The 13,115-nt window shown below is 44.1% G+C and overlaps 1 protein-coding gene across 1 annotated transcript in view; it reads right to left on the reverse strand.

Moving 5' to 3' along the window:
- Positions 1-1,953: 1,953 nt before the first annotated feature.
- The window catches only part of LOC110518696 (R-spondin-2-like), an 81,319-nt gene continuing 70,157 nt past the window's right edge, over positions 1,954-13,115 (reverse strand). The window contains exon 6 of the mRNA XM_021596144.2: positions 1,954-3,233. Coding sequence (XP_021451819.2) covers positions 3,115-3,233 — 119 coding nt within the window. The 3' untranslated portion in view covers positions 1,954-3,114. The remainder of the gene's footprint in view (positions 3,234-13,115) is intronic.

Consider the following 13,115-nt stretch of genomic DNA (forward strand, 5'->3'; position numbering starts at 1 on the left):
CTATCCCTTTAACAGTACTTCACTGTGCTCCTCCTGTATTACAGTATGGCTCTCTAGTGTGCAGAGGCCACTGGGACATTTCCTGTTTGTGGTTTCACTTGTTGGGCCTTTGAAGAGGGCTTTAATAATAGGACTGAACTGAACTAATGACAATGCACCCACATGCACTCACATGAAAAGGGAGCGTCAGCCTCAACAACCTAGCTATGTCCTTCAACCACACACACACACACACACACACACACACACACACACACACACACACACACACACACACACACACACACACACACACACACACACACACACACACACACACGGTGAGAAACACAGACGCTTCCTTTAAGCTGCAGAAGTGGTTTCACTAATAAAAGGGGATTAGCATGGCTACCTTCTGATGTCTGGGTGAGCGTAAAGAAACCCTGAAGGCAGTTTCTCACCGACGACCCAAATACACCCCGAATGGATGACAGACAGAGGAATAATTGGAAGCGGAGAGGTAAGGGAAACAAGACATTTAGAATGATGTATTGTGGGGTGTCCCCCCCCCCCCCCCCCCTAGACATTGTGTAGTGTTTCAGTGGTGTTGGTGGTCTTCTCCTTAATGAATCCACTTCAGTGCAGTTAATTCCCAGTCTGAAGCAGTGACAGTCTGGCCCTGGGGATGACATCTGTAAATCGTTCATTAACTTTTAACCAGCAGCAGACGTCTTTTAAAACACTTAGTACTTTTACATTTCCATTCACTCTTCACTCACTGTTCTGCACTCTAGGCTTTATGGATATCTCTACTTGCTATAAGGCGCATCAAAGAGGATATTCCCCTTTTATGACAATGAGTACCGGTGCATTTCATCAAGGGGAAAGGTTAAGGGAAGTGTTAAGCTGTAAAAAAAAATGAAGAGCACGTCAAGCATCCTACTCCGTGCTCCTTTCCAACACCTGTGAAAGACCTTACTTGTACGTTCCTAGCGGAGGCTACTGTTTCACTGTCAGAGGTTGCTTTCACTCTTTTTCAGAGAAGGCTACACGGACAAACCGGGTATTATGGGTTATTTGAGCATCAACACCGTCACCCCTTTCCCTCTGGAAATATCATGTGTGACTTCAGAGGATTACTAGGAACAGGAAGCCTGCGGTCGGTGTCTCCCAGGATAATATAGGACACAACGTTGATTCATTCGCTACTGTGCGTCCATAAGCTGTCTGGCAGATACGGCCTCACATTTTCTAAGGGACAATGATTATACAGTATGCATCACTAGGTTAATTAGCCGTGACGGGCGTTAAAACCTTTCTTGGCAAGCCAGCACGTTTTGGATTTATATATTTATTTATCTGATGTTTTGAAACCCCTGAAAATGAAAGAGATCTGATGAGTGCACAAATAAAGAGGGGGTGAATGTGTGTGTGTGTGAAGGAAGCATAGTAGGCATTTGTATGGCCAAATCAAGTGTAAGATAATGAGGATGGAAATGAATGATACGGTGGTGACGTGTGGCATTGCACCCTCCGCGAGGTCACGTCAAGTCAAGATGACTTACAGGCCGTTCACAGTGACGTCATGGTCAATTGACCATATCGAATCTCCCTGGCTCAAAGGCAGCTTGTGTCATTGCAGCGCACAGTGCATGAGTGGTATCACAAATGTTTTACAAAATGACACTATCGTACACTAACGCGGGAGGGGCAAGCTAAAGCTAGCGCTCTTAGCTATTCATGAACAATAATACTGAAAAGCTACAACGACAGTCAGATGAAATGTATTTTAATAAAACAAATGCACACGTCGTCCTATGACCATATATTTGTTGAATCCTGAATATCAAACCTAAAAGAATGTCAAACGAAGTCCGCATTTTATTTTGCCGTTTTTGAAACATTGAAATCGGTAGATGAGACCAAATGAACGCGATGCAACACTCAAACTGTTTCGCATGACCAGACACAAACAAGATTTTAAAGATATCTGTATTGTGGGATTCAAATCATATTTCAGCACAGAGTAGTAACAGTATGAGACAAAATTGTCACCGAACACAAACGTACAAAATAGAATCAATAAATAAATCAAATATATACCATATAAATGTGATAGCTGTGTGTTGGCTATGTTTATTACTTTGTTTTCAATCTTTTTGAAACTGTGGCTTGATATTACAACCTTTTCACTAAAACATTTAGAACGCTGAAGGAGAGTCAATACCGAAAACACAGTAATAGGTTTTATAATTGGATAAACTCATCAACTATGTACACATGAGTTTTTTTTTTGCCATGCTAAGTCAAACAACTACATTTATTTATCCACACCATACAGTTAGAGAGCTGAAGCGGTTCTGGACGTAAACATTTTGTGCTGAGAATAAAATACATTGCAACTATGCACAGTATTTCTTAACATGACTCTCAAAAAATGTACATAGTGAACAAACAGGCAGTACATGGAACACACCGCCTCCAATGGGGGGAAAATAAGAGTTGGCTTTGAAATAAATACAGAAAAGTCTAAATGATTTAAAGATGTCACTTAGAGCCGTCACCCTCGTTGCTTCTGCCAAATCTCCCGATCATCCTCTCATTCCATCTCTTTGCACGCTCTTCCTCTCTCCGTCGGAATCGTCGTCTCGACGTCTTCCATTGCCCCCTTAGCTGGACCGTCATCACTATTATCAACATCCATCTCATTCCTCATTCTCCTTCTGCTCCTTCGCGTCCTCAGTCCGTCAGTCTGTGTGTGTCGGTCGCCCCTCGTTTGGTTTGTTCTAACCTGACGTACATGACGGGTGAGCAAAGGGAACAAATGTTTCTATGAGTTCTATGATGTCACAGTGGGCTCAAAGGGGGAAGCTGATTGGCTGATCTGCCAGCGGTACACTACGATGCGGTACTCTACGGTACGAGGGAAGCAGCAGAAGGCAGAGAGAGACAGGGACAGAGGGCATGTGTGTACTTTACTACAACCATAGACATGTGTAGGGTCATTAATAGGGTGTAGTGTGACTGTGTGCTGGGGTAGGGGGGTGGGTTGACGGGGGGGGGGGATTTGTGGAGCAGCAGCTAGCAGCTTTGTGTTGTTTAGGTTCCAAGGGGAGGGGGGGGGGTTCCAGTCCTCTACTGGCTGGAGCTCATGGAGGCCAGGTGGTCACTGTGCTGGTTCTGGGCCTGGAACCGGAGCCTCTGCTTGTTGGACTTCTTCTTTGGTTCTTTGGGTCGGTGCTTCCCTGATTCTCCTGAAACAGAAAGACAAGAAGGAAAAGAGAGCCTATTAGAAAAGCATTGCATCCATGTAAAAAGGGAACACGTCCCTTTGGTGTCTCTAAAACCTGCTAATGTATTTACACTACCGTTCAAAAGTTAGGGGTCCTTGTTTTTGAAAGAAAAGCATTTTTTTTTGTCCGTTAAAATAACATCAAATTGATCAGAAATACAGTGTAGACATTGTTAATGTTGTAAATTACTAATGTAGCTGGAAACAGCAGAATTTTATGGAATATCTACATAGACGTACAGAGTCCCATTATCAGCAACCATCACTCCTGTGTTCCAATGGCACGTTGTGTAAGCTAATCCAGTTGATAATTTTAAAAAGCTAATTGATCATTACAAAACCCTTTTGCAATTATATTAGCACAGCTGAAAACTGTTGTCTGATTAAAGAAGCAATAAAACTGGCCTGCTTTAGACTAGTTGAGTGTCTGGAACATCAGCATTTGTGGGTTTGATTACAGGCTCAAAATGGCCAGAAACAAAGCCATTTCTTCTGAAACTCGTCAGTCTATTCTTGTTCTGAGAAATGAAGACTATTCCATGCGAGAAATTGCCAAGAAACTGAAAATCTTGTACAACGCAAACTGGCTCTAACCAGAATAGAAAGAGGAGTGGGAGGCCCCGGTGCACAACTGAGCAAGAGGACAAGTTCATTAGAGTGTCTAGTTTGAGAAACAGACGCCTCACAAGTCCTCAACTGGCAGCTTCATTAAATAGTACCTGTAAAACACCAGTCTCAACGTCAACAGTGAAGAGGCGACTTCGGGATGCTGGCCTTCGAGGCAGAGGTGCAAAGAAAAAGCAATTTCTCAAACTGGCCAATAGAAAATATTGAGATGGGGAAAAGAACACAGACACTGGACAGAGGAACTCTGTTCATTTCTCAGAACAAGAATAGACTGACGAGTTTCAGAAGAAAGTACTTTGTTTCTGGCCATTTTGAGCCTGTAATCGAACACACAAATGCACAGATACTCAACTAGTCTAAATCAGGCCAGTTTTATTGCTTCTTTAATCAGACAACAGTTTTCAGCTGATAATCGGCCTCTGTACGCCTATGAAGATATTCCAATAAAAATCAGCCGTTTCCAGCTACAATAGTCATTTACAACATTAACAATGTCTACACTGTATTTCTAATCAATTTGATGTTATTTTAAATGGACAAAAAAAAAGTTGCTTTTCTTTCAAAAACAAGGACATTTCTAAGTGACCCCAAACTTTTGAATGGTAGTGTATATACCATATATCTTGGTTCCCTCCTTACCCACTCACAACCAGCAGAGCTATGCCACTGGGCAGAGGGACTGGCAGGAGGATTCTGCCTTTTTTCAGCCCCATCGCTCTCTCTCTCTCTCTCTCTCTCTCTCTCTCTCTCTCTCTCTCCCCATCACTTCCACTCACTCTGCTAGGGTACACAGGGGGGAGAGAAACTGGGGAAATTGCATAACACTCTTTCCGAACTGGAAAGGTCCTCGTTCGCAAGCCCCGGGTTAATGTAACTTAATGTATCCCAGGTGTCATTGGTGTGGGGCAAAGCATGTTGGCAATCTGTGCTATTGGAACCGTGTGCGGTGATACCTCGGTACCCATGGTTTGCTATGACAGAGGCGACTGCACCAAAAGGCAACAGTTTGTCTGCCAAAGGACACAAATGATATAACGAGGTGTGTGTGTGTGTGAGTGAGTGTAAGTGTGTGAGAAAGATGGAGAGAGAGAAGTAAAGAGGGGGAGAAGTGATGGGGCTGGATAAAGGTTGGCTTTGGGTGGTGGTGGGGGGGGAACAATCCTCCTGCCAACCCCTCTGCCCAGTGGCATAGCTCTGCTGGTTTTGAGTGGGTAAGTGATCTGAGGAAAAATACAATCTGATAGGGGAGGGGGGGGGGGGTAAACTAGAGTCAGGCTTGGATGATGAGATGCTATCTGGATCCTGATTTGGCACAGCACAAAACAAGGCATGCTATGGTTCGCCGAGGAAGGAAAATACTGAAAAATGCTACATAAATGGATGTCTCAATGGTAGATTTGCAAAACTTGGCTCCGTGTCCTATTATTGCACTTGCTCATGCCATTTCACTCAGGAAAATAAGGCTAAAGTGTGTCATATGTGGCAGAATTACCTCTAATTACCTTCTCATATGGCCTGGCCAAACGCCGGCCATTTCAAGCCGCCCCAAAAAAGTCTGGTTCAATTGAACATCTCAATATACACTGTAAAATATATTTGAAAATATTATTTCCAAGAAATGGGGACGTATAAAATTCGAAAAAAATATCTGTTTTCGCTCTGTTAACGAGAGTAATTTTACAGTTGCACAAATGTCAAACAATGTCACGTCCACATTTCACAGCCATTTCCTGCAATTAATTCAATCTAGCTAGCTATTGTTGGTCACATCGGCCATTGGTTTCTCAAATGATTGCCTCGCCTGGTTCACCAACTACTTCTCTGATAGAGTTCAGTGTGTCAAATCGGAGGGTCTGTTGTCCGGACCTCTGGCAGTCTCTATGGGGGTGCCACAGGGTTCAATTCTTGGACTGACTCTCTTCTCTGTATACATCAATGAGGTCGCTCTTGCTGCTGGTGAGTCTCTGATCCACCTCTACGCAGACGACACCATTCTGTATACTTCCGGCCCTTCTTTGGACACTGTGTTAACAACCCTCCAGGCAAGCTTCAATGCCATACAACTCTCCTTCCGTGGCCTCCAATTGCTCTTAAATACAAGTAAAACTAAATGCATGCTCTTCAACCGATCGCTACCTGCACCTACCCGCCTGTCCAACATCACTACTCTGGACGGCTCTGACTTAGAATACGTGGACAACTACAAATACTTAGGTGTCTGGTTAGATTGTAAACTCTCCTTCCAGACCCATATCAAACATCTCCAATCCAAAGTTAAATCTAGAATTGGCTTCCTATTTCGCAACAAAGCATCCTTCACTCATGCTGCCAAACATACCCTTGTAAAACTGACCATCCTACCAATCCTCGACTTTGGCGATGTCATTTACAAAATAGCCTCCAATACCCTACTCAACAAATTGGATGCAGTCTATCACAGTGCAATCCGTTTTGTCACCAAAGCCCCATATACTACCCACCATTGCGACCTGTACGCTCTCGTTGGCTGGCCCTCGCTTCATACTCGTCGCCAAACCCACTGGCTCCATGTCATCTACAAGACCCTGCTAGGTAAAGTCCCCCCTTATCTCAGCTCGCTGGTCACCATAGCATCTCCCACCTGTAGCACACGCTCCAGCAGGTATATCTCTCTAGTCACCCCCAAAACCAATTATTTCTTTGGCCGCCTCTCTTTCCAGTTCTCTGCTGCCAATGACTGGAACGAACTACAAAAATCTCTGAAACTGGAAACACTTATCTCCCTCACTAGCTTTAAGCACCAACTGTCAGAGCAGCTCACAGATTACTGCACCTGTACATAGCCCACCTATAATTTAGCCCAAACAACTACCTCTTTCCCAACTGTATTTAATTTATTTATTTATTTTGCTCCTTTGCACCCCATTATTTTTATTTCTACTTTGCACATTCTTCCATTGCAAAACTACCATTCCAGTGTTTTACTTGCTATATTGTATTTACCTTGCCACCATAGCCTTTTTTGCCTTTACCTCCCTTCTCACCTCATTTGCTCACATTGTATATAGACTTGTTTATATTGTATTATTGACTGTATGTTTGTTTTACTCCATGTGTAACTTTGTGTCGTTGTATCTGTCGAACTGCTTTGCTTTATCTTGGCCAGGTCACAATTGTAAATGAGAACTTGTTCTCAACTTGCCTACCTGGTTAAATAAAGGTGAAATAAAAAATAAAATAAAAATAAATTCCGAGGGCAAACAATAATGTTGCCTGTACGCAATATCTTAAAAAAATCCCCTCTACAGAGCATAAAGGCTTTAAAATAACATCTTGTGAGGAAAACAAACATCTTGCTCTGAACTTTCCGTGACCTCCAACTGAAAAACATTAACAGCAAAGTTGCTATGCTCGTTTAGTAAATGTCGCTTTCGATTCTTTGGGTAAGCTACTGTATGGTTATGACTGCTAGTGCAGGCATAACGCTCAAGTCAATTCCGGACCACAGCCTTCAATTACGATCAACTCAAGACGAATTACATTTTGGTGGCTATAAAGCACACCTTGCTGTATTAAAAATACAGCAGGCCCACGTGGGGCATTTCTTGGAGCCATTAGGCTGTTTGTGTGTAGCGCAAATAAATGCGTGAGAGCTCACGCTTAACAGTATAGATTTCCTGGATAGTCGGGAACACAGAAAGGATATAATCCACACGGCTTTAAGATGTTTGTGAACTGCATAACACGTGTCTTACACCACACACAAACAGGACTACAGCATGTTCATGGAAAAACAAGGCGTTTTACACATCTCCATGGCATTGCATAGACCGTGATCCCATGTCACAGTACTGCTCATCTCATAAGATGTAAGTAAGTAAGTTGTGTAAGTAAGTCAACGCTGCCTCCAGACCTGGGTCAAAATATACACACTTTGTCAAACCCTTTCAAAAGGTTGAGCCGTGCTTCATTTGGTTTTCCCCCCAGTCCAACGTAACCAATGGATACATTTAAAAAAAAAAAAATACATATTACCTTGACATGTTAAGTATTTGTCCCAGGTCCGAGGTCTGTTTGCCTCGCGTCATTATTACGTTTCTCATATCTCAAAATATCTCATTTATTCCAGGACAATGTGAAGTGTAAAAACCAAACGTCCGGGAATGTCATCAGAGCTGTCCAAGTGAGCTGATGAACTCTTCTGTGTCTGTTTGACCACCGTGTCCATGAAAGCATGGACCACGCTGGGTTATATTTCATAACCAGACAAGAGTTCTCTAGGCTGACAGCTAGAGGGCAACCAATACCAAGAGAACTTAGATCTTCCGCCCTCCTGTGCATCTGATCTAAGGCTCGTGAGATGGCACATCATCTCAGGGTCTGTCTCTTTCACTTTTAGCATTTACCAGGGCGTATCACAGAGTGAATACACAACGCTTTTATGATGTCATCTTTACAACCAATGTAATCACTTAAGATGATTATGCAAGCTAGAGTTTCCATCAGGAAAAAAAAAGAAGTTTAATTTACCAGGAAATAAATGATTAAGAAGTCAACTCGATTACTTTCCAAACAAGGAACAAATTCATAAATCTTAGAGCGAGTACAGATAATTTGCCTTGGAAGGAAAATAAATCTTCAAATCATTTTTGCTATTTTTGTTTTACCCCACACTGACCCAGAATTTAAACTTGCTGCCAAAATTGAAGAATGGCTTTCGATTCATTAAATACTTGTACAATTTTTTCCCCCCATTTTCTTTCCAGTTTTGGCCACAATCGTTAATTGCATAATGTTTGTTTGTTTTTTGTAGATACAATCTGCCAACTAAAGCTTTGCATGTGGACAGGTTCGTAGTCAGAGTAAATTGAACAAACAAACAAAACATTTATAAGCAAATCTAAATGTTTTGTAGTTTTTAATGAAAAGCAGAAGCTGTTGTGGTAGCAGAGGATGACCCCACCATTATCACTGTGTGTGTGTATTATATACGTGGTGTGTGTGTGTACATTAGTATTTGTACCTGTGTGTGAGTAAGCTCAATCTTGGTCTCACTGCATGAGCCAGGTCTGGTTCTGGTAAAGTTCTCTCTCTCTCTCTCTCTGTGTGTGTGTGTGTGTGTGTGTGTGTGTGTGTAATTGAGACATAGCCAGATATCCCAACAGGAATGCTGTTCTGTAGGCTTGCTGTATAGTAATAACACTATGCTACCTCTCAGGAGATATGGCACTGAGTTGCGGTCCATTCAACTTATCTAATTTAATCACAATAACATTTTATACAGGGGAGAAAGACGGAGCCAAAACTCCCTTCACCTATCTCCAAATCCAATAACTTTGTTTTGGAGAACCAATTATGTATTTTGAATTATGTAAAAAAAGTACGTATTTTTTGTTGTTGCATCATTAGGTCAATGTTGTGTTCTTCACGCTGCCAAAGAATGGGCTCAGTTCAATGAGGACATTGACAAAAACAGACCTCGATAGAGACAGAAAAGGAAAGGGATGATTACTTTGATACGGACCTGGTGGCTGCCACTGTGGGAGTGTGTACCTGCATGCAAATCTATAATCACTGAGGCCATGACCACCGTGTGTGTGTGTGTGTACTGACTGACGGCACGGCCAAGTGACTTCATCCACCCAGTGCTCGGGCTCCAGCAGGCAATGCACCAATCAAAGGCCTAACCTTATCTGCTCCGCTTGCGGTTGGAGGAAATCGATGGGACCAACCTTGAGAAGGCATTAAGACAAACGGTAAATGGGTTCCTCCTCTGAAGTAAACCCTCTCCTCTCCTGTTTGTTACCTCATCCCGCCAGTAAACGCCGCAATCATCCTGAGACCATCAATTAATATGTTTCTTAAGAGAAGGGGGGTTGAGTGTCAAAACAATTCCGAAGGAGATTCTGTTGGATTTAGTACGGTAAAAGCTAGAATTTTTGGGGCGGCTCATCTTCTTCATAAACATGCCAAAGCGAAAGCCATTATTTGTGAGGGAAGGAGGGGACTACTGGCGCCAGCGAGATTTGATTTCAGTGGCAGAAATTGGATTAGCAGCCATTAAAGGCCTCCTCACACATACATTTATAATGCCGTGAAGGGGAACGTATCGGTAGCCAGCTCCTCTCACTCACACCGATGAGCTCTACTGTCTGGAATAAGATACACTGCATGGACAGTGTGTGTGTGTGTGTGTGTGTGTGTGTGTGTGTGTGTGTGTGTGTGTGTAAAATGGTAAGGACATATGGTGAGCCAAGGTCTACAGATGTTCACATGAAAAGATATGATCTAAAAGTGACAGAGAGTTTAGAGAGTGAGTACTAGGGAAGAGGGGGGGAGGATGAGGATGAAGAAAAGGAAGAAATGTAGGGGGGGGGGGCTTTTGAGTGACAGTGTATGAGAGAGAGAAAGGTAGGAAAGAGGGCGAGAGAGGGGAGAGAGAGAGACAGAGATGGAGGGAAATTGGAAGGGGAAAAAAGGGGAAATAGTTGAGAACAGGGAAAGATACACAGAGATATGCCGGCAAAAAACCACACCCTCTTTGTCCAGAGAGGACAATATTTTATGAGAACAAGTCCGTCTTGCCAACAGGATGACAAGAGCCTCTCTGCACAGCATCATTTAGCCTAACAAGATTACTCTGAATCGTACTTTCTCTTCTCTCTCTCTCTCTTCTCTTTTCTCATTCTCTTTCCCCCAGTGCTCTGCTTACAATCACCCATCCTGCTTAGCAGGAATGATTTAAAACATCTGCATTCCGATTTAAAAAGCTAATGTTGGGATTAGGTGGGTCATTATTTTCTCATCTATGCGACGGAGGCTCTGTCGGGAGATTAAGCAGCAGGTTAGTCCACCGGTCCCGCCTTTGAAGCTCTTTTTTTGCTGAGAATAAGTCAAATCGAAAACCCAACTCGGAGATTAACGTCTTTAGCAGGGAGATGCCCCGGCAAATTATGCATGACTGACACCGTGATTAATCTGCCCGGTGGGTAATATGGAGTTGGGGTTCTTCTCCTTGGAGCTGCTGAGTGACTGTGACAAAGACAATGGAACGTTCCCCTGGAACGGTATCCAGGACTGGTCCGGTATCCAGGACTGGTCCGTTATCGAGGACTGGTCCGGTTTCGAGGACTGGTCCGTTATCGAGGACTGGTCCGGTATCGAGGACTGGTCCGGTTTCGAGGACTGGTCCGTTATCGAGGACTGGTCCGGTATCGAGGACTGGTCCGGTATCGAGGAATGGTCCAGCATTGAGGGAAGGACACTGTCTGACGATGAAACCACATTCAACTTTCAGTCGACGCTCGGTCCGTTTCTGATCTGTCAACACTGAGTCTGTATGCTTAGACTTTGCTAATGAGAGAGCTACCTGTAAATATTTGGTCAATATTTGGCTAACCGCTAACATCACACCGCTAACAACCTTAACATAGGCAAGCCAGCAGACCAGGCCCCAATTGTGGAAAACAAAACTGAAACCTCTGCAGAGTCACTCACAACTCTGCTCCCCTGAACGGTACCCCTCTCCGGGTTAAAATCGGTGCTTTCTCACCGCCTCTGGCTCTACTTTACGGATGGTGTCACCACGGCAACGGCAGAGGGCCACGCAGAGTGCAGGCATGATGACTAGGCCACCGTGTCTGATACGCCTGAAACTCAAATTCATCTGCAGTCTGCTATCGCTCCCCCCGACTGACACACACACACATCTGGGCCTAAATACACGGAGCTGCTGACAAGGAGGAATAATTAGCTTTAGTTAACTATAATGAATGGATAAATGTTGCGTTTCATTTCTGACGGGCAAAATAGCTCTGTCGTTATGTGTGTGTGTGTCTGTGGACATGCTTGCTTGCATGCACGCGTGCGGATGTGTTCGCGTGCTTCAGTGTGTGTGTGGCTCAGCTAGTGTGTGTGCTGGTTGCGAGCGGGTGTGTGTAGGTATGTGTGTGTGTGTGTGTGTCAGCGAGCTGTGGATAGCTGTAGCAAACCAGGGGGTGGTGTAAAAGTGGGCCAGGGGTCCAATTAAAAGATCAAGGGGACTATGGGTAGAATATTACACATTTATCATCGTGGCTGGAATAATAGGGGAGATGTCAATTATGTTCCACTTCAGTCACATAGCAGAGGAGAGGGTGGGGCTCTCATTCTCATGCTGTCATTGTGGGGCGTCTTCCATTTCCAGGTCACAATAAATGATTTGATCTCACTCATTCATTTAATTGAATCTATTTTATGTAAATATTTACCGCATGCCGTAGAAACAGAATCATTGATCTTCGTTCCATCGCACCGTTACATGGCAATTGATAGACGCGGGGTAATTCCCTAACGAAACGAACCATTTTAAAACAGGGAAACATGGCGCTGACTTGGTCGCATTCTTGACTCTCCCTTTGTTTGGAGTAGAAGTACAATGATTGCCTCTGCGATTCATTATCTTACGCCATGCCATTAAACAGTAAAAGCTCATAAAAACAGGACTTGGCAGTGCACTTTTACACACTCTGCTGTTGCCTTTTAAAACCAACTAAAGAGAATGAGGAACTCACACTCCAGAGCACCCTGACCTACCCAGTCTTAACTGTATACTTTGAAAAGCATGCTCGCTAGCACCGAGATGGCAAAACGTGCGTAGTCCTGCCAAGGAGGTGACCTCCTCACACCAAGGATTAAACATTGGATGGAACATTTGTTTTTCATTTCAAGGTGGTGAAGATGCATTTCCTGTTGCCTGCTGGGGGTGTTGAGTGGGCCTGGGTCGGGGGTCAGGGGCCCAAAGTGGGCAGCAGAACAGGGAGAGAGGGCAGGCAATACGTGGTCTGGGTGGTGGGATGTTCTCTGAATCTCTGGACCCTTTTTGTGGGGCCACAAGGCGGAGGGTTCTTCTGCTAACGCTCACGGTGCCATCTGGAAGACCCTTCCTTACACGCACACGCAAATAAATGGTGTCAGATATACTGTACTTACACCATCATGAGACCTGCTGAGTACGTTTGTATTATAGTGCAGACACACACAAGCACACACGCACGCACGCACCCACACACGATGGAGTGTGTTCTCTTCCAGACAGAGGGGCTCACATTCACTGAAATATCAAGGCTGTGTCAACAGTGCATCATACATCCATAAAGAACATCGTGTCTGCCTTGTGAGGACACCAAGGGGGCATAAGGGGCGACTCAGAGTTGTCGGCTGTCGGCTGTCTGGGGCATGTGTGTGTGCTCTCCTCTCC

This window comes from Oncorhynchus mykiss, chromosome 3, assembly GCF_013265735.2.
Source record: "Oncorhynchus mykiss isolate Arlee chromosome 3, USDA_OmykA_1.1, whole genome shotgun sequence".
Classification (NCBI taxonomy): domain Eukaryota; kingdom Metazoa; phylum Chordata; class Actinopteri; order Salmoniformes; family Salmonidae; genus Oncorhynchus; species Oncorhynchus mykiss.